Genomic DNA, 25,345 nt, shown 5'->3' on the forward strand with positions numbered 1-25,345 from the left:
AGGTTTTCCTGTCATTGGCCTCACCCCTTACCTGTAGAGAGGAGCAACAGTGAGAGCTCACTCGCCTGTCCTTTCACATTCATTCACTGAATTAAAACACAGAGTTAGGTCGGAGACACCAGGATTGTTTTCCTCAGAATAAAAGCTGATTGAGGGGAGATTTGAGAGCAATGTACACGGTTATGAATTTTTTTAGACAGTATTGAGATTATGCCAGGAGGAGTGCACTGACTTTCTCTAGTCCCACTGCTCCATAGACCACAATATAAAGGTAACTGTTTGATCCAGTCCCCTGTACGGCCAATGGTATACTTTCTGTGTATTAGACTAGAATTAAAAAATCATTGATCACAGTTCTTTAGAAAACTCAACATCACTGATTTATTATGAAGCAAACTTATTGGATGAAAATTTGAGACCTGGTTAACATTCATCGTTTTAAAAATTTTAATTAAATGTTTTCACACACACACACACACACACACACACACACACACACACACACACACACACACACACACACACACACACACACACACACACACACACTCACAAAGGAAAAGTGGGGAGAAAAGTCTTCCTCTGCAGAGGTTCACTTTGGACTAAAAAAAACTCTTGGCCAATAATTGTTAGGCATAGAATAATACAGCCGTAGAGTCATACACCATGGAAACTGACCCTTATGTCCAACTCATCCAAGCTGACCAAATTTCCCAAACTAAGCTCATCTCACTTTGGCCCATTTCCCTGTAAACCTTCCTATTCATGTACCTGTCCAAATGTCTTTTAAATGTTGTAAAGTACTTGCATCTATCACTTCCACTTACTAACCACCCTCTGTGTGAAAATGTTGCTCTTCACCTTCCTTTTAAATCTTCTTTCACCTTAAAAATATGCCCTCTAGTTTTGAACTCCCCTACCCTGGAAAAGAAAATCTATACTATTCACCTTATCCATACCCCTCGTGTTTTTATAAATCTCTATAAGATCAACCCTCACCTTCCTACACTCTGAGTGAAAGAAGTCCCAGGCTTTCTAGCCGAACCTTATAACTGGATAACATCCTGGTAAATATTTTCTGAGCTCTCTCAAACTTAGTAGTATTCTTCCTGGAGGGAGAAAGGATCAGGTGGGGAATGTTCAGATGACTGCTGACCTGGCGCACATAGATCACGGGACATGTGCAGTTATCTCTGGGGTGTTGGCAGACACTGGTTGCTCAGGAATTACAGTATCGAGAAGTTTTTCAGATGATCTTCAAGAGGACAATCGAATTTCACAGTCGATTTGATAAGAATGTTTCAGAAGATGCTGCCTTTTCTTAACAAACTTTTCCCCAGTTGAGAAACCAAATTAATCTCCAACAGCATTGTTCAAACAGGAGCTAGCTCTTGCTGTCTGCAGCCATTCTCAAGATGGTCATCTTCCTGCACTCGCCCCATGTGGCAGCAAACATCACAGAATAAAAAGAGAGGATGGAAAACCCAAGCTGATTGCTTTCTCTACCCCTAACCTTGACGTTGTGGTCTGCAATAATGCCCTTACTGCTGTTCCATTAACATGGGGACAAAACTTCTCATAGACCCTTTGGCTCAGATTTATTAATTCTTCAAACTTCATCAGCTAATGTGATGGGATTCGAACCTAGAGCCATGGGGTCCTTGGATTACATAGGGAGTGATATTCCTGTTATGCCATAGCCTTCAGTCTAGGCAATTATTAAATCTACCCTGCCTTCAGGTCAATTTTACCAATTAGTGCTCTTTCTGCATCATTTATCTTCTGCTGGGATTTAGAATAATGAGAAGTGATCTTGCTGAAACATAGGAAGGTCCTGAGGGTCCTGTATAGGGCAGATCCTGAGAAGACACTTCCTCTTGTGGGGGAGTCCGGAACAAGGGGACACAGTTTAAAAGTAAGAGGTTTTTCATTCAGGAGAGGAGATCTTTCTTCTCTTGCTGGATGGTGGGACTGTGGAACTCTGTTCCCCAGAATGCACTAGAGGTTGGCTCACTAAATACATCTTCAGTTCCTGGGCTTTAATAGCTGCATTTTAAATGTTCCTTTCATTTCAGAAGATGAAGAATCTGAGTGGAATATCTCAGTGAAATGTGAAGTGTTTCAGTATAGTCTTTGTTTCAAAAAACATCCATCTGCAGCTGGTTTTAGTCAGGTGGAAGACTGGAATTCTTGAAATAAAAACATAAGATCAAGGAGCAGGACTAGGCCCGTCTGGTCCTTCGAGCCTGTTCTGATTCAATAAGACCATGGCTGATCCCCAGCTCCACTTACCCGCCCACTCACCATAATCCTTATTTGCTTTATTGTTCCAAAAATTATCTATCTTAGCTTTAAGAACATTCAGTGAGAAAGCCTCAACTACTTCACGGGGCAGAGGATTCCACAGATTCACAATTCTTGAGGAAGAAGTTCCTTCTCAATTCAGTCCGAAATATGCTCCCTTTATTTTGAGGCTATGCCCTTTGTTCTAGTTTCACTCACCAGTGGAAACAATCTCCCTGCTTCTAACTTATCGATTCCTTCATAATTTTGTATGTTTCTATAATATCTCCCTTCATTCTTCTGAATTCCAATTAATATAATCCCAATCTACTCAGTCCCTCCTCATAAGCCAACCCCCCTCAGCTTCAGAATCAGCCTAGTGAACCCCCTCTGCCCCCCCTCTAGTGCCAGTACATCCTTTCTCAAGTAAGGAGACCAAAACTGCGCACAGTACTCCTGGTGTGGCTTCACCAGCATCTTACGCAGCTGCAACATAACCTCCCTGCTTTTAAACCCAATCTCTTTAGCAATGGAAGGACAAAATTCCATTTGCCTTCCTAATTACCTGCTGTACCTGCAGACCAACCCTCTGTGATTCATGCACAAGGACACCCAGGTCCCTCTGCACAGCAGCATGCTGCAACTTTTACCATTCAAATAATAGCCTTTTTACTGTTCTTCCTACCAAAATGGATGACTTCACATTATCAACATTTTACTCCTTCCGCCAGACCTTTGCCCACTCACTTAAATTATCTGTGTTCCTCTGCAAAATTTCATGGTCCTTTGCATACTTTGCTTTACCACTCATCTCAGTGTCATCCGCAAACCCTCACACACTACACGTGGTCCCCAACTCCAAATCATCTATGTTACTCGTAAACAATTGCGGTCCCGACACTGATCCCCGAGGCATGCCACTAGTCACTGATCACCAACCAGAAAAACACTCATTTATCCCCACTCTTTGCTTCCTGTTAGTTAACTAATCCTCTATCCATGTTAATACATTGCCCGTAATGTCATGCATCTTTATCTTATGCAGCAGCCTCTTGTGCGGCACCTTGTCGAAAGCCTTTTGGAAATCTAGGTACACCACATCTACTGGGTCCCCATTGTCCACCACACTCATAATGTCTTCATAGAAATGGAAATGTCTGCTGATTAATCCATTTTTAGCACGCTGGTTACTGCTCTAAACTAGAATAAAGGAACAGATATTAATGTGGGGAAGATAAACGATGATCAACTTTGAATATACTGGCTCATGAAGGAATTCTTTGATACTAAACATATCAAGGGATGGGGAATAGTGTGGGAAGATGGCGTCAAGATCGAAGATCAGCCAGACTTGAAGGGACCAAATGGTCTCTTCCTTTTAATTTTCTTACCACCATTTGATAATTTATGTAAATTAATTTTAACTGGAAACCTGAACTGTAAGCGATCCAGTGCAAATATTAAGTGCATTTTTCATTGCGTTTTAAATGAAGCTCTTTATCCCTTTAATAGCTGTTGTCTCAAGTGTGCCTGATCAGGGTTTAAGCTAGTCATTGTAGATCTGAGCCCTTGTGTTTCTGTTCATGTGTTTGAAGACTGATGTGATTTCACTGTGTTCTGGCAGATGCTGTCCATGGTGGACACTTTGAGATACATTTCGACAATGTTCGAGTTCCAGTTTCCAACATTCTATTAGGTGAGTATGTAAATGCAAAGGCTAGAAACATCTAGACACAGAATATCTACAATCATTGAAACTTTGGTCCTGGTGTTGACCCTCCTCGTTTCAGAGGAGCACCCTCCAGTGACTCTGTGCAAATGGAGGCCATTCAGTCAGTCCCCTCCATGTTTGCTGCCCAGTCAGAGTCAGTAGGCAGATGGCACGTTGGTGAGACCACATCTGCAGGACTGGATACTGTTTTGGTCTCCTTATTTGAGAAAGGATCTAATTGCATGAGAAGCCGTTCGGAGTCTGCTCCGTCTTCCCATTTCTGGGGTTTGTCTTGCAAAGGAAGGTTGAACAGATTGGGCTTATTCCCGCTGGGATTTAGAATAATGAGAAGCAATCTTGCTGAAAAATGGGAAGGTCCTGAGGGCCCTATATAGGGCGGGATTCTGAGAGGGTACTTCCTCTTGTAGGGGGAGTTTGGAACAAAGGGACGCAGTTTAAAAGTAAGAGGTCTTTCATTCAAGATGGAGATGAGGAGATCTTTCTTCTCTTGTTGGTGGGTGGGACTGTGGAGCTCTGTTCCCCAAAATGCACTAGAGGTTGGCTCACTAAATACATCCCTAGCGGGTGAAATAACTACTGAGGCTGGTATCCCCTCACCAATTGTCTCTTTAATTTACACATGAACAATCCTTGACTTGAGTACTGCCTTATTCATAGTCAGACACCAGAGCATCAGGATCCTTGACATGAAATCTTTTTATGTCAGCCAGGGCTCCCTAATTGGACCAGATTAACAGCCTCACTCAGGGAAATCATATTCTTTGAGCTCCAGCCAGCTGACATCATCACAATCATGATAGTAGGGTTGGATTGTTGATAGACAAGATTATGGGGGTGGGTCGTGACAGGAAAATGTGGTTGAGACCACGTTGTCACACCGGTGACCAGGATGGTGTTCGTGAGGAGACACGGTGGGTCTGGATTTCTGTCAGGATGGCCAGTGATTTGCTGACTAATCTTTCCCGTGCTTTTCTCATTGTACCTCCATAACTGCACTGAGGAAGAAGGCCCTGGCCTCAGAGTTCTGGGGGAATTCTCCAGGAGAATCCTTGTCATTGGGTTTTCCTGCCGGAGTGGAGGGAGGAGATCGGGGGGGTGGGGGAGGGGGGCGGAAACTTGCGGAAGTTGAGGGTGGGCGTGTGGTGGCCTGATTGGTTTGCAAACTGACAGGGTTGAGAGATGAGATGGTTTCTCACCTTCCCCATGGTCTGATCCAGGTGAAGGGAGGGGATTCGAAATAGCCCAAGGCCGGCTAGGACCTGGACGAATCCATCATTGCATGAGGACAATTGGAACCGCGGAACGTGCCCTGGAGCTGCTGTGTCAGCGAGCAGCTCAGAGGAAGACGTTTGGGAAGAAACTTTATGAACATGTAAGTAGGCGTGACTGTGCCCGTGATCCCAAAGATTGGACGGGGGATTCCGTTGAAAGGTTGTGAGCACCTAGGGGCGAAACTGAAAAAGCGGGAATTTCCAAGTTAGTAATCTCTGGATTGCCACCTGAGCCCCAGGCAAACTGCCTCAGGGTCAGTAAGGTATCAAACATGTGGCTTAAAGATTATTGTGGGAGGAATTGATATGTGTTTGTGGGACATTGGAAGGGAACTATTCTGGTGGGATGGGCTTCATAAGACCAGAAGACATAGGAGCAGCAATTAGGCCATTCAGCCCATCAAGTCTGCCCTGCCATTCAATCACGGCTGATAAGTTTCTCAACCCCATTCTCCCATTTTCTCCCCGTAACCCATGATCCCCTTAACCCACCTGTCTCACAGTCTTAAGTATACTCAATGACCTGGCCTCCACAGCTTCACTATAACCTTACTGGGACCTGGGACCAGGTGAATTGAATAACCAGGGGCAGGCAGAACGCTTCAAACTATACAGAGGTAAGATGATTCCAGAGAGGAAATATTTAAACTTATAATCCTAGAAGATATGACTGTATTGAAGGACAACTATTTGGATAATGATACCCAGAATGGGGCAGAAAGAGACAACAGTGTGAAAACATAAAATTAAGCAGCAAATAAGATCAAAGGGGAAAAAGTTGTAAAAAGGCAAAATTAATGGCTCTTTACTTAAATGCCTGAAGCATTTATAAATGAATTAATGGCACAAATAGAGGTTAATGCATAGGATTTATAGATGCTACAGAGATATGGTTACAAGGAGGTCAACGCTGGGAACTAAATAAACAGGGGGATGGGACATTTCAAAAGAACAGGCAGAATGAAAAGAAGGGGTGGGGTGCTTTGTTAGCACAGAGAGCAAGAAATGATCTTGGATTGAAATATGTAGAATCCATATGGGCAGAGGCAAGGATAGGCAGACACCTGTGGGAGGAGTCTAAAAACCCATAACAGTGGTTACAGCGTGGGACAGGGAATGAATAAGGAGTTGATTAGGATATATACAAAGGGAGTACATTAACCATGAACTTTGATCTTCATGTAGATTGGCAGAGGTAGCCATGAGGTGGAATTCACAGAGTGTATACAGGGAAGTTTCCGAGAATAACATGTTGTGGATTCAGCCAGGAATCAGGCTCTTGTGAATTTGGGGACTTGTGATGAGTTGGATTTAATAAATGAAGTCAGAGTAGAATGATCTCCTGAGGGAAGAGCGACCATGCCTTGGTAGAATGTCGCATTTAGCATTCAGTGAGAAACCTGGATCAGAAACAATTGTACTAAATTTAAAGAATGGTAATTACAGTGGAACAAGGATGGATACAAAGGAGAGCCAGTGGATTTGATTTCCAGAAAGCCTTGGATAAGGTATCACACAGGAGGCTGCTAAATAGGAGTCCATGGTGTTAAGGGCAAGGTAATTGGCATGAATAGAGGATTGGCCGAATGGCAGAAGGCAGAGAGTGGGGGATAAAGGGATATTTTTTCGGATGGCAGCCAGTGTCAGGTAGAGTCCTGCACGGGTCAGTGTTGGGACCACGACTATTCACGTAATACATTCATGACACAAAAAGAGAAACAGAACTACAGAAGAGTCTCTGGACCTGAAACGTTAACTCTGATTCCTCACCTCAGATGCTGCCAGACCTGCTAAGTTTTTTCAGCAATTTCTGTTTTTGTGTCTGATTTCTAGCATCCACAGTTCTTTCAGTTTTTTTCACATTAACGATGTGGATGAAGGAATTGAGGGCATTGTTGCTAGATTTGCAGTTGACACAAAGATATTTGGCGGGACAGGTAGTGTTGAGGAAGAGGGGAGGCTGCAGAAGGACTTGGACCGGCTAGGAGAGTGGGTTGCAGATGGAATACAATGTGGGAAAAGTGTGAGGTTAAACACTTTAATGGGAAGAATAGAGATGTAGATTATTCTTTAAGTGGGGAAAGTCTTTGGAAATCTGAAGCACAAAGGGACTTGGCATCATAGTTAAGGATTCTCTTAAAGGTAACATGCAGGTTCACTTGGCAGGTAGGAAGGCAAATGTAATGTTAGCATTCACTTGAACAGGGCCAGAATACAGGAGCAGAAATGTACCACTGAGGCTGTATCGGGCTCTGGTCAAACCACATTTGGAATATTGTGAGTAGTATTGGGTCCCGTACCGTATCTAAGGAAGGATGTGCTGGCTTTGGAGGGGGTCCATAGGAGGTTTACAACAATGGTCCCAGGGATGAAGAGCTTGTCATATGAGGAGCAGTTGAGGATTCTGGGTCTGTACTCAATGTCGAAGGATGAAGAGAGATCTGATTGAAACTTACAGAAAACTGAGAGGCCTGAATACGCTGGATGTGGAGGAGATGTTTTACCAGTAGGAGTGTCTAAGGGAAGACCCTTTAGAACTGAGATGTGGAGGAATTTCTTCAGCTGGAGGGTGGTGAATCTGTGGAGCTCATTGCCACAGAGGGCTGTGGAGGCCAAGTCACTGAGTGTAATTAAGACAGAGACAGATCGGTTCTTGATTAGTGAGGGGTATCAAGGGCTACAGGGAGAAGGGAGAATAGTGGGGTTGAGAAACTTATCAGCCATGATTGATTGCTGGAGCAGACAGGGAAAGATACTTAGCTGAAAAGACAGATGATGAACAATGGCGGAGTTTTAAGAAAATAGTTCATGTTATGGACCAGATCAAACACTCTCAAAACGTGTCAAGGCGATGGCCTGGAGCCTAACTTTTTCTTATTTTAAAGGCAAGTGCCAGACATTGCATTCCAGATGCAATTTGATTGGTTAAACTATCAAGCTTGAAGCAAAGCACACTTTATTTATTCAGTAAAGTTAAAATGCAGACAAATTAAAAAATAAAATAAATTAGTTGCCTTAATTCTAACTCTCTTGAAATACTTAACAAAATAATAAGCTACTCAACCCTTTCAATCCAGTAACATCCCATGAGCACACCCTTTGCAAAGGCAAATTCAGTAAAATAGATTGTCTAACATGCAATTCTAGCAGCAGGAAGAGTACCCCAGCCTTTAGCTGTAACAGAGAGGCATCCACATACAGCTTCAAGACCCCAGAAAGCTAAAGCTAAAAATCCTGATTCTGAGGGAGCTTGACCCCACCCATTCAGGCTGTTTCTATTGTTCCAACTTAAAAAAGAACTCAAGGCCTCACAAGCTGATGACTTTATTGGCTTTGAGCAGACCACTCAGCATCTCTGCCTCAACTTTTCTTCATTAAGAAAAAGGACTAAATACACATTTAAAACTATAGTAGCATCACATTCACAACAAGATATATTCCAGTAAGTAAGGGGAGGAACCATGGGTTAACCAAGGAAATGAACAATATATTGACATGAAAGAAATGGCATTCAATGTTAGAAATATTAATATTAAACCAAAGGTTTAAAAACTGGCAAAAAAATGACCAACAAAAAATTCAAAATGGAGAAAATAAGCTTTGAGGGTAAACTTGAAAGTCAAATAGAAAAGAATGATAAGAGCTTATTTAAATATACAAAAAGGAAGAGAGAGGCCTAAGTCACATAGCCCTGCTCGAGAATAAGGATGGGAAATAATAATGGTGAAGCAAGAAATGACAAAGGAGTTGAATAAATATTTTTTCATCAGTTTTCAGGGCAGAAGATACTAATAGCATCCCAAAATTACTAAATAATCTCAGGCTAAGAGTGTGCATGTGTGCATATGCACTTATTGGGTGTGGATATTGCAGGAAAGAAATACAATAACTGGAAACAAATTGCAAGAGAAACTTTAATGGGGTTAAAGACCAAAACATCCCCTGGACCTGATGGGATGTATCCTATCATATTAGAGGAAGTAACTACAGAGATAATGGATCCACAGGTAGTAATTTTCCAAGAAAGCTTAGATTCTTGAAGAGTCCTAAATTTTTTAAAAACTGCTAATGTACCACACTTATTGAAAAGGTGGAGGGAGACAGGAAAGAAACTAGGCAACTATAGGCTAGTTAGTTCAACATCTGTCAGTGGGAAAATATCAGGGTGACTAGCAGAGCATTTAAAAATACGTAATATAATCAAGCCTGGCTTCATGAAATCATGCCTGACAAATTGATTAGAGGTAGCATTCTGGATAGATAAGGGGGAAGCAGTAGCTATAATATATTTGGATTTTCAAAAGATGTTTGATAGGTACCATAGGCGGCACGGTGGCACAATGGGTGGGCGGCACGGTGGCACAGTGGGTGGGCAGCACGGTGGCACAGTGGTTAGCACTGCTGCCTCACAGCGCCAGGGACCTGGGTTCAATTCCCGCCTCAGGCGACTGACTGTGTGGAGTTTGCGTGTTATCCCCGTGTCTGTGTGGGTTTCCACTGGGTGCTCCGGTTTCCTCCCACAGTCCAAAGATGTGCGGGTCAGGTGAATTGGCTATGCTAAATTCCCCGTAGTGTTAGGTAAGGGGTATATGTAGGGGTATGGGTGGGTTGCGCTTCGGCGGGTTGGTGTGGACTTGTTGGGCCTAAGGGCCTGTTTCCACACGGTAAGTAATCTAAAAAAAAACGAGATCATCTAAAAAAAATCACACGTAAGTTATTTAGTAAGAGCCCATGGTGTTGAAGACAGTATGTCAGTGTGGATTGAGGTTTGTAGATGGAGAATTGGGATAAAGGGGGCATTTTCAGGATGGCAACATGTAGCGAGCAGAGATCAGTTCTATGGCCACAGTTGTTTGCGATATACATTAATGACTTGGATGAGGGAAGAGAGTGTAGTATGGCCATGTTTGCGATGATACAAAAATAAAGAGGAAGGTGAGTGGTGAGGATGAAACAGAGTCTACAGGGGGATATGTAGAGAGCCTATATGAGGGGGTAAACAATCTGATCAATGGAATATAATGTGGGAAAGGGTGAAGTTGTGTACTTTGGCAGGAAGGGTGGGAGAGCTGAATATTATTTGGAATGGAGAAAGACTGCAGAAAGATGGAGGGATTTGTGGGGATCCTTGTACGTACATCACAAAAAACTAGCATCGAAGGTTCAGTTGGTAATAGGGAATGCAATGGAGCATTAACCTTTATTTCAAATGGAGTGGAGTGTAAAAGTAGGGAAGTCTTGCTGAGACTACACAAGGCACAAGTATTTCAACCCCAGGGCATCAATGTGGGCTTCACCAGTTTCCTCATTTCCTTCCTCCACTGTACCCCAGTTCCAATCTTTCAGCTCAGCACTGTCCTCATGACCCACCTATCTGCTCCACCTTCCTCTCCAACCATCACCTTTATCCCTTCCTCCATCCACCTATTGCAATCTCAACTACCTTCTCCCCAGCCTCACCCCCTCCCATTTATCTCTCCACGCCCGAGGCTTCCAGCCTCATTCCTGATGAAGAGCTCCTGTCCGACACGTCGATTTTCCTGCTTCTCGGATGCTGCCTGACGTGCTGTGCTTTTCCAGCACCACTCTAATCTTGACACAAATTAGATCATAACTGGAGGATAGTGGCCAGTTTGATCCCTTACTTAAGGAAAGACATCCTGGCCCTGATAGCAGTCCACTGAGGGTCCACGAGGCTAATCCCTGATCTGGAGGGATTTCCTTATGAGGTGAGGTTGAGTAGGTTGGGCCTGCTGTCAATGCAGTTTAGAAGAGATCTTACTGAAACGTATAAAATATTTAGTAACCTTGGTGTGGAGAGTAGATGTGGAGAGTTCCACCTTGAGAAAGAACCTAGGACCAGAGGGCATCATCTCTGAATAAGGGAAAAACACACTTAAGACAGAAATGAAATGGAAATTCTTCTCTGAGATTAGTGAACCTCTTTACCATGGATGGCTGTAAATGCTGGGTCAGTAAGTGTATGCAGGGCTGAGATAGACTGAGTTTTAATCAGTAAGGGAATCAAGGCTACGGGCAGTAAAGTGGGTTAAGGATTATCAGATCAGCCATGATCGTACTGAATGGCTGAGTGGCTTTCTTCAGCTCTACATCTCGTGGTGTTAGGATCCTGAGAGAGAGTGGGGAATGGCATTGACTACCTTATGACCATGCAATCATCTGAACCAGGAGCTGGAGTAGGCCTTTCAGCCCTTCATAGCTGCTTCACCATTCAATACTATGATGCCTAATCTGATTGTTACCCCGGATCCATAATTCCACCTGCCCCGATAACTTTTCGCCCCCTTGCTTAATGAAAGTCGGTCTAACTCTGCCTTAAGAGTAGTCAATGACTCTACAAACACAACCTTTTCAGAAAAAGAAGCTACAAAGACTCTTCAACTTCTGAGAGAAAAAAAAAGCCTCATCATGTCGAGATAACTCCTGATTTTTAAAGAGGGCGACCTAGTTCTATCATCTTGTGTAAGAAGACAATTCCTTTGACATTCACCCTGTAAAGACCACTCAGGACTCTATATGTATATTGCATACTCATCTACAGATGGCTAGTAATAACTCAGTGGGATAAATAGCCTCTTTTATGGCTGCAATATTTAAATGACACCACTTCAGAAGTAGTATATTTATTGTAAAAGTCTGTGGGTTTCCTGAAAGTAAAGAAGGCCAAATTAAACATTCTTTGGCGTGAAAATATGTAACCAACAAGGCTAGGGATACTGCAGCAAGTAACTACCTCCTGACTCCCCCAGAGCCTGTCCACCATCTGCAAGGCACAGTTTGATGGAATACTCCCCATTTGCCTGGATAAGTGCAGCTCCAACAAGACTCAAGCTTGACGCCATCCAGTTCAAAGCAGCTCCCGCTTGACTAGCACCACATTCACAAGCATCCATTCCCTCCTCCACCAATGCTCAATAGCAGCAGTGTGAACTATCTACAAGATGCACCACAGAAATTGATCAAAGATCCTTAGACAGCACGTCCCAAACCTCTACCCCTTAGAAAGACAAAGGGCAGCAGACGCATGAGAACACCAACATCTGCAACCTCTCCTCCAAGCCACTCACCATCCTGACTTGGAAATGTATCACCGTTCCTTCACTGTCGCTGGGTCAAAATCCTACAGCTCCCTCATGAACTGCACTCTGCAAGCTATCTACCACCCTGCCCCCAACCCCATGGACTGCAGCAATTTAAGATAGTAAATTGCATTTTCTCAAGGGCAGGTAGGGCTAGGCAATAAATGTGGGTCTAGTCAACAATGCCTATATCCTGTGAATGAGCAAACAAAAGGATAAAACTGGGCTTCCGTCTACCATTCATCTTTAAGTACAAGGTGAAATTTGAAAAAAAATCAAAATCCTTGGGCAGAACATGTCTGCGTTCTTCAAAGGATATTAATGAGCGATAGTCGCAATTCTCTGGATCAGCAGTAATACGGCTACTGCAGAGAAATTTTCACTTCCTTGCAACTAAGAGGAGACCTTGTGGATGCAGAGATTGGAGATGATGCATCCTGCCCGAACAGGATGTTACAATCCATCTCTGGATTTCCACAGGATTTCCACTCCACATCCATGTCCTTCCAGAAGATGAATAATAACATTTATAGGTCAGGCAGCAAACAAGTCGACTCACAGATGTGACCACTTACAGAAGGAAACACAATTCACTGGAATCAGTCCAAAGAACCAAAACAACTTGGAAAGAAAATCTTCCATCCCTTCAGCTGAATTCCTCAGCTTGGATACATTTACAAACATTTCTAAAAAAAATTAATTGGAACTTCCAGAATGTGCATATTCATGATTAGTTACTCTCTTCCTCAGAATTGTTGTACATACGTCTTTATTTTGTTTGTTGATGGGATGTGGATATTGCTGGCTGGTTGAAAAGCCTGATGGAAGTCTCTTTTCTTCCAGTGAACACTAATAAAGATTGGGTGATTGAATAAGAAATTTACACTTTGGACCACGCTGAACACAATTCTTCCATCCTACCTTCACATTTCCCCCTCAGTGTTTCTGAAGGGTGACCCTTCTCCTGCCAAGTACCTATGTCATATGAAACAGATCTCAATTATTTTCATTCTTATATTAACTCATGGGCTGTCAGCTTTGTCGGAGAGGTTTAGAAGGAGATGGTGAACTGCTGCAGTCCGTGTGGTGTAGGGATACCCACAGTGTTGGTGGGAAAGCTGTACTGACACTGAAGAATTGGTGTCCTGATGGTCGGGCAGTGTACGGGAACTTGCAGGTAGTGGTGAAGGTCATAGGTTTGTAACTTGTTTTGCGTCATTTGGAAATCATTTGGACATAGTTTCATCCATCTTTTCCCATAGGTGGGAAAATTTCCCCATTTAATCTTTATCTTTATACCTCAATCAACAATCCCTTGTGGATTATCAAGTCATACTATATTCCTGTGTGGGAGAGCTTGTACATATTGTTTCCTGTAGGAGAGGAAAGGACAAATAGTGAAGATAGTGAAGAACTGTTCTCATTCGTGGAAGGGCTGAGAACGGGAGGGCACAGATTTAATGTAGTTGGTGAAAGAAGCAAAAATGTCAGGATGAAAACTTTTTTTCTACAGCGAGTGGTTAGGGTCTGAAATGCATTACCTCAAAGTGTGTTGGAGGTAGATTCAAATGAAACATTCAAAAGTGGGTCATACTGTTATCAGAAAAGGAAAACCGTGTAAAGGTACAGGGAGAAAGTCAGTGCCTGGCACTAGGTGAATTGCTAATTTGGAGTGTTGGTCCAGACTTGATGGGCTAAATGGCCTCCTCCTACACACAAATGGTTCTGTGATTTATTCCAATTGTTCCTGATTAAAGGTAATTAAGGTCAATAATTTCCTAAGGCTCTATGTTCCATCCTGACTTGGTGCTTCTGATATTTTATGTAACTCCTTCAATTTGTGCCTCAGAGTTGAACAGCATGGAAACCAACTCTTTGGTCCAACTTGTCCATATCCTACATTAACCTAGCCCCATTGGCCAAGCATCTGGCCTGGATCTCTTTAAACCATTCCTATTCATAGACTCATCCAGGTGCCTTTTAAATATAAAGTTCTTAAAAGACAATGGTTCACATTTAGTGCCTCTCTCACACCAAGAATACAGAAAACCTCTTCAAAAGATACATAGCCTTTGAAAATTCAGTCTGTTAAGACAGTGTATGTTATTGAAACAAGAATGATCAAACTCTGTTATTTGCCCACTGGTCAGTTCATTCAGATCGCTAGAGTGTGGAACAAATAACTCCACGATCTTTGGTTCAATCCCTCTACTAGCTAAAGCCTTCTCCCTTCCAGCCAAGACCAATGGTGACCCTCTTGTGGTACAGTGGTAGTGTTCCTGCCTTTCAACCAAACGAGCATAGGTCCACATCTCACCTGCTCCTAAGGTGGGTAATAACAACACTGAACAGGTTAATTAGAAAAATAAGTCCAATTCTGTTCTCCATATAACAAAGCATGGCCCCATGATAACCAATAATAGTTGGGGGAGATGCTAGGTTAGGTGTTCAATTCAGACCCCTGCCCCCAATATAGTCATCATTTCCAAAGCTTCTTTGTTACTTGTATTAGCGGACCCATATGCTTGTCTACAATCAGCTACATTTGATGTGTATTGTGTAATAGCTAAACAAATAGCAGCAATTCTCTCCAGAATATAATCAGAAAGAGTATTTTGAAAGATGTAATATTTCCTAACTGATCTTTTCTTTAATTCAGTCATGGGATGTGTGTCTCGCTGGTTGGGGCTGCATTTGTTTTCCACCCCTTGAGAGTGTTACCATCTTGAATTGCTGCAGACCATTTGATATTCCCACATCTGCAGGTCATGATACTTGATGCTGTTGCTAGATCTGTGTGAGGTTACTACTTTGAGGTACAATTAGCACTGTGTTCTCAGGCTGATCCAAATCTAATTGCAGCAAATCACCTTCTTTGTTGGTAGAAATTGTTTACATCTGAAGTAATTTGTGTCTCTAAGCTGCCACTGTGAGGAGTAAATTGAAATGGGATATTTCTTGCTTAACTGTGACTTAATTAGCTTCATTGTCCCAGTTTGAACATGGAAGGAAACAGAGACGTGTAAGCTAGTTTATAGCCCGTAACATTTTTTCTAATTCTCTGTGGCTCTCTATCATGTGCGAAGCTCGTGTTTGGCATCTGACTTTGTTAATCGTTCAGGCCATCTTTCCTGTGCTAGCTCTTTGAATGAGCTCTCTGCTGCTGTACTCTCCTGCTAACAATGTGAATGTTTCCTTTGCAAGTATTTATCCAATTCACCTTTCAGAACTGACTCAGCCTGTTTCTGCAACCATTTCAGGTACAATAATGGTCATCATATCGACTTGCTATGTTAAAAATATTCTGCTCATATCCTCTTTGGTTCTTCAATCATTTGTCTTAATGTAACCTGTTTTTTCTGCTACTATATGAACTTGACCATAGCCTTTCATAATGTTGAGTACCTCGATCAAATCTACCATTCTCTGGTACAAAACAAATCATTCCTAGTGTCTCTGGGCCCTCCACAAGTAAGTCCCTAGTCCCTGATATATTTGAGTTGATCTTCTCTTGCTTTACCTTCCAAGGTCCATCCTATAGTGTGGCCTGTCTGTACATAAAGTCATAAGAAATAGGGGTAGGAGGAAACCATTGAGCCCATTAAAACTAAGTCTCCATTCATTTTGATCACAACTGATCCAATTTTTAAAAAAATTCACTCATGGAATGTGGGCATCACTGACTAGGCCAGTATTTATTGCCCATCCCTAATTACCCAGAGGGCAGTTAAGAGTCAACCATATTGCTATGGGTCAGGAGTCACATGTAGGCCAGACCAGTTGAGGTTGGCAGAGTTCCTTTCTTAAAGGACATTAGGATTGGTTTTCCCAACAACCAACACTAGTTTCATGGTCATATTCAAGACTTAATTCCAGATTCTTTATTGAATTCAAATTCTACTATCAACTGTGGTGGGATTTGAGCCCATGTTCCCCAGGGTATTCACCGAGTTTCAGAATTAATTAGATCAGAGTGGTGCTGGAAAAGCACAGCAGGTTAGGCAGCATCCGAGGAGCAGGAAAATCAACATTTTGGGCAAAAGTCCTTCATCAAGAATAGAGGCAGGAAGCCTCCAAGGTGGAGAGATATATGGGGGTGGGGTGGGGGGACTGGGGAGAAAGTAGCATAGAGTACAATGGGTGAATGGGGGTTGGGATGAAGGATTAGTTAGTCTGGTGGTAATAACACAAGGCCATTGCCTCCCCAGTTGTGGCTTCAGTACACATCCTCACCTGCTTCCCCTACCATTCCCCCCACCCCCCAAGCCTCGACTCCCTTGTCAACCAAAAATCTACCTCAACCTGTTGGACTAGAACCTGGTGTTGTGTGATTTTTAACTTTGTCCACCCCAGTCCAACACCAACTCCTCCAAATCACACCTCAATCTTGACTACATTCAATGACCCAGTCTCTTCTCTTTGTGGGAGAGAATTCCAAAGACTAATGACCCTCTGAGAGAAGAAATTCCTCCTCATTTCCATTTTAATTGGGAGATGCCTTATCTTTAGTGTTGACACCTAATTCTAGATTCAGATAAATGCGAAGTGCTGCATTTTGGGAAAGCAAATCTTAGCAGGACTTATACACTTAATGGTAAGGTCCTAGGGAGTGTTGCTGAACAAAGAGACCTTGGAGTGCAGGTTCATAGCTCCTTGAAAGTGGAGTCACAGGTAGATAGGATAGTGAAGAAGGCGTTTGGTATGCTTTCCTTTATTGGTCAAAGTATTGAGTTGGGAGGTCATATTGCGGCTATACAGGACATTGGTTAGGCTACTGTTGGAATATTGCATGCAATTCTGGACCCCTTCCAGTTGGAAAGATGTTGTGAAACTTGAAAGAGTTCAGAAAAGATTTACAAGGATGTTGCCAGGGTTGGAGGAATTGAGCTATAGGGAGAGGCTGAACTTGCTGGGGCTGTTTTCCTGGAGTGTTGGAGGTTGAGGGGTGACCTTATAGAGGGTTACAAAATTATGAGGGGCATGAATAGGATAAATAGACAAAGTCTTTTCCCTGTGGTTAGGGAGTCCAGAACTAGAGGGCATAGATTTAGGGTGAGAGGGGAAAGATATAAAAGAGACCTAAGGGGCACCTTTTTCACACAGAGGGTAGTACGTGTATGGAATGAGCTGCCAGAGGATGTGGTGGAGGCTGGTACAATTGCAACATTTAAGAGGCATTTGGATAGGTATATGAATAGGAAGGGTTTGGAGGGACATGGGCTGGATGCTGTTGGGTGGGAGTTGATTGGGTTGGGATATCTGGTTGGCGTGGACAGGTTGGACTGAAGGGTCTGTTTCCATGCTGTACATCTCTATGACTATGATTCTATTCCTCACATTTTCTCAGAATGTACCTTATCAGGGTCTCGCAGAACCTTAATTGTTTCAATAATGTCTCCTTTCATTCACCTAAGCCTCATGAATGTAGATTCAAGTTTCTCAACCTTTCCTGCTTCGATTGTCTCTTAATCCCAGCAATCAGCCAAGTGAACCCCTCTCTGTATCCAAAGCAACTACGTCCTTCCTTTACTGAGGAGTACAGAGCTATGCAGTACTCCTCGTGCAGTTTCGCCAGTGATCTGTACAGTTTTTCAAGAATAGAAGAGTATTTTATTGTCACTTGTTTTTTTTTTGTTTAAGACACCATACTATGGCAGCTACAGTAATAACAGAAGGCATAGTTAAAAAATGAAATTAAAAAGGTGACACAAAACGTATCTTAGTTCAATTCATGGCTTGGGAAAAGACAGTACTGCTGCAGAAATCCAATGAAGCCGTCAGAATGTCCTCCTTTTTTAATCCACCCTCTTTCAATAAAGATTACTATCCAAATTACTTGCTGCTCTGGAATTGACCAGTTAATTTACATCGCCTCTCCTTATTCTTCCTTTCAAAATGCATTCCTTCACACTTCTGTACGTTAAGTGTCATCTGCTGTGTATCAGCCCATCTCTATTTCTCTGGAGTCCATTGCTGTGCTTCTTACTATTTACTATGTTTGTATTTATTTTTCAGTTAACAGACTTTGCACTTGTTGTGGTGGCATTTGAGTATAGTCCCCACTGGCTGCCTAGAGAATTACTCCAGTGGTACTATCACAATGCTAACATTTCCCACTTTGAGATGATTTGCCCTGCACCCAAGCCAAGGTCATCTATAGAGCACAATTTAATTGTATTTCGTTGTGGGCTTGTCTTGCGCTTTATTCTTTCTTCAGTGTATGATTTTACTCAGTGTAACACATATGTTTAGTGATTTCTAGTCTGAGCAATGTTTATAAGTGATTCTAAGGGATCTGCAAAATTCCTGTTTGGCTTGATCTGTAATATTTTGCAAAGAATATTCCATATTAATCTATTCTTTGCCTTAGTACATGCTATCTCATGTACTGTACTGCTCAAAGAAAATCAAATTTTGGTTCATGTGATGGCTTCATGTTTTTGTTGATTAGATTAGATTAGATTAGATTACTAACAGCGTGGAAACAGGCCCTTCGGCCCAACAAGTCCACACCGACCTGCCGAAGCGCAACCCATCCAGACCCATTCCCCTACATTTACCCCTTCACCTAACACTACGGGCAATTTAGCATGGCCAATTCACCTAACCCTCACATTTTTGGACTGTGGGAGGAAACCGGAGCACCCGGAGGAAACCCACGCAGACATGGGGAGAATGTATGAGAATAAATTATTGGAAGAAAGCTCATGCTATAACAGATGGTACAAAGTATTTGGCGTCACCGTGAATGATCCTGCAGAGAAATGTGTCTCTCTCCTTATCCACTATGCTCACTGTGTTAATATTTTGTTTGCTGATCTTAAGTAAAACTGCATCGACATTGCAAAGTAGCGGTTAGAAAGGCTAAATTCTGGAAACACCAATTCTGTCCAGTGGCACACTTATCCTCGTTTCCACACCATTCCATGGCCTCATTCCTAACTAGCTCAGTAATCTTCTTCAGCTCTTCAAGTTATCTGTGTCCATCCAATTCTAGCCTCATCAACTCCCCATTCTTGACGTCTCTTCAGTCAGAACATCAGCAACCGCGTTCCAGCAAAGCTCAACTCCGTCACAGCCCATTTTGCTCATTCCATCATTATGAGGCTTAGCGAGTTTTGAGAAGATTTGTAGCTCAGATTGAGGTTCTTGATGTAGGTTTGCTTGCTGAGCTGAAAGGTTCATTTCAGACGTTTTGTCACCCTATTAGGTAACATCTTCAGTGGGCTTCCGGATGAAGCGTTATCCGGAGGCTCACTGAAGATGTTACCTAATATGGTGACGAAACGTCTGAAAATGAACCTTCCAGCTCAGTGAGCAAACCTACATCCAGATTTTGAGGCTTTTATTCCTGGAGTGATGGCCTTGAGTTTTATGTTGACAATAGTTCACAATGATTCTTATATTTTCTATCAATTCTTTTGTGAATAAGGGCCCTTGTCTCAGGTTTTACGAGTTATAAATGTGAACGAGGGTCACCTGGGACACCTTAGCTATTGAAGAATACATTCACTTGTAGAAAACAGTAAACGTTAATCAATGATAAAATCCAGTCTGATTCCTGGGGTGGCAAGACTGATTATTAAAGAGATTCTGGATCAGTTGGGATGATTTTCATTGACATTTAGAACATTGAGCAGGAATCTCATGGATATCTAGAGAATTCTAACAGGACTAGACAGGGTAGACATAGACAGGATGTTCCCAATGACCAGGGAGTTCAGAACCAGAGGACATAGTCTAAGGATATGAGGTAGGACTGAGCTGAGGAGAAATGTCTTCGACAGTGGTGAGCTTGTGGAATTCTCTGACACAGAGAATTGAGGCTAAAATATTGACTGGTTTCTAGAAGGGATTAGATGTAGTTGTTAGGGTTAAGGGGATGAAAAGGGATGGAGAGAAAGCAGGAACAGGAGACTGATCATTTTGAATGGTGGAGCATACTCGAAGTAGGCTGAACGGCCTATTCCTGCTCCTATATGCTTCTATAATGAAGGATGGAGTAGGTGTATCCATTTTGGTGCTTCCCCAAGTTGACAATTATCTTCTTAAAGACACAGTAAACCAATGTACTTCTGGGGAGCGGTTTAAGACCCACAGTGATGCGCTTGGCCTAGAAATGGGTCTGGCATGACACATCGTTTGAGGGTAATTAGGGATGGGCAACAAATGCTGACCTTAGCTGTGACGCCAATGTCCCATAAAGGAAAGAAATGTGGTTTCACGCCTCGGGGCTACGAGGTGCTTTACATGACGTGACGGCATGTGGTTATATTAATGCGTGTGCAATTTGATGCACATCTGCTGCCTTCTAAAACTCGTAACAAATGATTGATTTGGTTACTGGTTGTTGACAGGTTTTAACATCAGTCGTGACCGAGTGACGGAACTTCCGAGCAGGCTTCTGAGGGATTTATGGTCCCACAGCTGTAAAGACCACAGCAACAAGACTCTCCTAAGATACAGAATGAGGAAGCAGACTTTGCACGTTGCTAATTTTTGGGGAAAAAAGACATATCATTTTGCAACATCTGTTAAAATGATAATTATTTTAACAGATGCTCCAGCACAATCAGTATAATTTTGCAGCTTGAAGAACAGATGATGTTTATGTTTGTATGGCGAGAAACTGTCTATATTAAATGGGGTCTCTGACTAAGAACAGCTAGAGCAGCCGTGCTAATAGTCAGCGATAATCATCCCTACTGCGCAAACAACTCTGCCTTCACCTCCAAGTGATAAAGAATTATACAGAGATTATTCAAAGTAATTCTTTAAATTTCATCATCAGAAAAGGGTTAATGCTTGTTAGGAGGCTACTGTCTATGCTTGAGGAGAAAGTGAGGACTGCAGATGCTGGAGATCGGAGCTGAAAATGTGTTGCTGGAAAAGCGCAGCAGATCAGGCAGCATCCAAGGAGCATGAGAATCGACGTTTTGGGCATAAGCCCTTGAAGCCTTCCTGAAGAAGTGCTTATGCCCGAAACGTCGATTCTCCTGTTCCTTGGATGCTGCCTGACATGCTGCGCTTTTCCAGCAACACATTTTCAGCTACTGTCTATGCTTGCCCAAGGCAGGTGAATATGAATTATCAAAAGACATTGTCTCAGTTCTGAAGATGAGTCCTATATGATTGTTCCTGTACTCTAAAGCACACTGTTTCCACACACCTTTCCACACACTTTCAAGTCCACCTTCCCACATAGTCACCTCAGGTTTAAACTTCAGATGCACCCTCCTGATCTTTGGCCAGATTGGAGGGTCCCTTTGATGGCCTCCTCCTGGGCCTGGTCAGGGTGGCCTTTGATAGGGTGCAATCGTGGGCAGTTGAGTGAATTGGCTAACTGGCCAGCCTGCCCCTCTTCACATATCAGCAGAGAGGGAGCAAGCAGTACTCATAGTACACTTGGAAATCCTTCTGTGACCAATGGGCACTGCAGCAGTTGATGAAGTACCATCAGCCCCAGAAATTATATTAAGGTTTAATGTGTTAAGCATCCTTTAAAGTGTTGCACTCGGGCACAGAGGTGCTACCAATAGTTACTTTGTTTGTTAATTGTTTGCTTGAGAATTGATATCCCCTTCGGTTGGGCCTTTTATTTTCATAATTATTTTAATTAGGATTTAAAAACGGAATTGCCAGAGGAATATTCACCAGTTGTGTGGAATAGGGAGCAACAACCAGGCGTAGGGTGACCAGGCATTAGTTAGCAACCCTGCCCCACGCACCTGCCACCCCATGTTACCATAATCAAGGGCAGCCCCTACATTATCCAAAAGGGGGGGGGGGGTCGATCATGTGTGCCCTTTGTGAATGCAGACAAACTCTGAGAGGACCCACTAAGTTTTCCTGAGTTTTGAAACTAAATGAACTCAACTGAACTGCCGAAAACAATTCTGTTTTCCTGGAAATTGGGTTTTCATTTTGCCTCCAAGGCCGATCTTATGGAAGCTATGTGAAATATTCCCTGGCAACATGCAGCAGAGAAAAAAAGCAGTGTTGCCAACAAGAGACATAGCATTTATTCTTTGCAGATGGCTGGTTTGGAATGGATGAAAGTTTTTGAATGCCTGTTCTTCCACAAATGGCCAAACTCAGATAATGTATGTGAGCAAGCGCTCATTCAGGGTGGGTAGATTTTAACCCTGCCTAATGCTCCTGTCGGCTTCTCACCATCTCATTAGCTTGGAGCTGGTCACCTTAGCAACCAGCTGGAAAATGCCGACGTCTGTCTTTAAATGTGTCTTGATAGGGCCTGGCCTGCTGTTTGAGCCAGTGGTGATCAATGGGCATGCTTCATTGTCCAAACGTAGAGACCAACTCCAAACAAAATTGGCCGAGGGAGAGGAAATGGATGGTAATGGTTAATTAGTAATTTTGTGTGGGCTGGTGGAAGGATTATGGAGTTCTCCAGGAGTCGGTTTTATAGCTCTTGCATTTCTTGATACACATAAATGATCTGGATCTTGGAGATGACACAGAACTTGGGCGAATTGTGAACTGTTGAGTTTCAAAAAGGCATCAACAAATTGGCAGGTTGGTGGCAGATGAAGTGCGATGCAGAGAATTGTCAGGTAATATACTTTAGTATGAAAGGCTTGGAGAGGCAGGATAAAATGAAATGTACTATTCTAGAGTGTATAGTAACAGAGAGAGCTGGGTGTACATGGTGCAGAAGTTATTAAGGTGGCCGGATAGGTGGAGAGACTAGTTAATAAATTATACAGTACTCTAGGGTTCATTAATAGGGGCATATGTACAAGAGCAGAATGGGTATGAGGAACTCATATAGGACACTGGTTAGACCTCAGCTAGCGTATTGTACAGTTTTGGGTGCCACATTATAGGAAGGAAGTGAATATAAAAGAGACCTAAGGGGCAACTTTTTCATGCAGAGGGTGGTACGTGTATGGAATGAGCTGCCAGAGGAAGTGGTGGAGGCTTGTATAATTGCAACATTTAAAAGGCACCTGGATAGGTATATGAATGGAAAGGGTTTGGAGGATATGGGTGGGTGCTAGCAGGTGGGACTAAATTGGGTTGGGATATCTGGTCGGCATGGACAAATTGGACAAAGGGTCTGTTTCTGTGCTGTACATCTCTATGACTCTATCTGACAGAAGTTGACAAACTCAGGAGGGGGATGAGCAGAGTGGATAGGCAGAAACTAGAGAGCATAATTTAAAGAGTTTTGCCAAAGAAGCATATGGGAGGTGAGAAAATACTTTCTCACACAGTGAGTATCCGCACAGGATCCTGACATTCAGGAGACCTCTCATGGCCTGTTTGTTGGTCAAGCTATTACATTTTGGTTCATCTTGAGTAGCTAGGGTCCCTCCTGTAACATGAGCAAGCAGAGACCATTGTTATGAAACATGTTCTTGTCCTAGAGTCATAATGTGCGTGCTTGGCTGGCAGCCCAGACACATATAAAATGATTATCTCAGTGGAGATTGTTTTGGTGACTGGCGATAACTGTCGCCATTTCTTGATTGATTGGTTTAAGTAGTTATAATAAAGTTGCTCTTGCTACAGCCTGTTTTGTCAATGTCATTGGCATCATTACCCAGTGCCATTTGACCCAACAAGAGTAAACCACTCAGACCCATTCGCCCTTACTAATACACATCACCTATACATCCCTGGACACTATGGGCAATTTAGCATGGCCAATCTGCATATCTTTGGACTGTGGGATGAAACCGGATGACCCGGAGGAAGCCCACACAGACACAGGGAGAACCTGCAAACTCCACACAGACAGTCACCTGAGGCTGGAATTGAACCCAGGTCCCTTGTAGTATGAGGCAGCAGTGGGCCACCGTTCTGCCCTATCCTCCTGCTTATTCCCCATACCCTCATACATTAGTTTTATTTAAATAATCATTCAATGCCCTCCGAAAAATTCAACCAAACCTGCCTCCATCACACATGCAGGAAGTACATTCCAGACCCTAATTACTGACTGAGTGAAAAAGATTTTTTCCACTTCATCAATGCTTCTTTTGCATTTTAAATCTATACCCACTTGTTCTTAATAAAAACTGAAAGAGTTGCAGATGCTGTAAATCAGAAACAAAAGCAAGAATTGCGAGAAACGCTCAGCAGGTCTGGCAGCATCTGTGGAGAGAAATCAGAGTTAATGTTTTGGTCTGAGTAACCCTTCCTAAGATTCTCCCTTGTTCTTGTACCTTTTACACGCGGGAACAGCGTCTCCCTATCTATTCGAAAAACCCCCTCGTGATTTTGTGAACTTCCATCAGAACTTCTCTTCACCTTCTCCTCTGCAGAAAGAACAGTCCCAATCTCTCCAATCTACCCTCAGAGCTGAACCATTCTTGTAAACAGCTTCTGGTGTTAAGTGATGAACAGAAAGAACAGTACAGAGGAACCTCGATTATCTGAATGAGGTGGGCGGGCACTATTTCGTTCGGATAATTGATTATTTGGATATTTGATTTTACCTTGACCAAGGGAAGCCATTAAACAAGGCTTCTACGATTGCAAGAGCATTTGTCAGTTTCCAGGAACTCAGTCTCGTGATCGAAAGACAAAAACAACATCTCGCACATGCGTTTACTATCTCAGCCTTTTTTTATGAATGGCCCGATAAAGTGATGGAAGTACAGTAAAATGCTTATTTTTGCAAAGGGCTGTGTAACTAACCCTTATCTAAATAATATCCAATCGCTGTTGCTTGAGGTGCTTATGTTTCTTTGTTCTTGCTAACGTTTTCACATGTTCTTCAGTATGGGTACATCGAATACACTTACCTCTTTGATATAACATTTTTACAGGACCTTGAGATCTTCGAATAGTCCGAAATTCAGATAATTGGTATTCAGATAATCGTGGTTCCTCTGTACATCACATAGTTTCATGAGTTACATAGACACAAAGAGCTACATCAGGTGCCTGTGCTCTTTGTTACATTAATAGTGAGAAGCTACTAATTGAAA

General features: G+C 42.7%; 1 protein-coding gene across 2 annotated transcripts in view; it reads left to right on the plus strand.

Annotated features, from left to right (window-relative positions):
* The window catches only part of acad11 (acyl-CoA dehydrogenase family, member 11), a 149,074-nt gene that overhangs the window by 109,472 nt on the left and 14,257 nt on the right, over positions 1-25,345 (plus strand). Inside the window, exons 16-18 of one of the 2 annotated variants that reach the window (XM_060849801.1) lie at positions 3,908-3,979; positions 5,233-5,387; positions 20,744-20,844. In XM_060849801.1, coding sequence (XP_060705784.1) covers positions 3,908-3,979; positions 5,233-5,387; positions 20,744-20,770 — 254 coding nt within the window. In that variant the 3' untranslated portion in view covers positions 20,771-20,844. Of the gene's footprint in view, positions 1-3,907; positions 3,980-5,232; positions 5,388-20,743; positions 20,845-25,345 lie in introns of those variants that run through there. The other variant, XM_060849800.1, reaches the window with a different exon arrangement.

The sequence above is a fragment of the Hemiscyllium ocellatum genome, chromosome 34 (genome assembly GCF_020745735.1).
Source record: "Hemiscyllium ocellatum isolate sHemOce1 chromosome 34, sHemOce1.pat.X.cur, whole genome shotgun sequence".
NCBI classification, from domain to species: Eukaryota; Metazoa; Chordata; class Chondrichthyes; order Orectolobiformes; family Hemiscylliidae; genus Hemiscyllium; species Hemiscyllium ocellatum.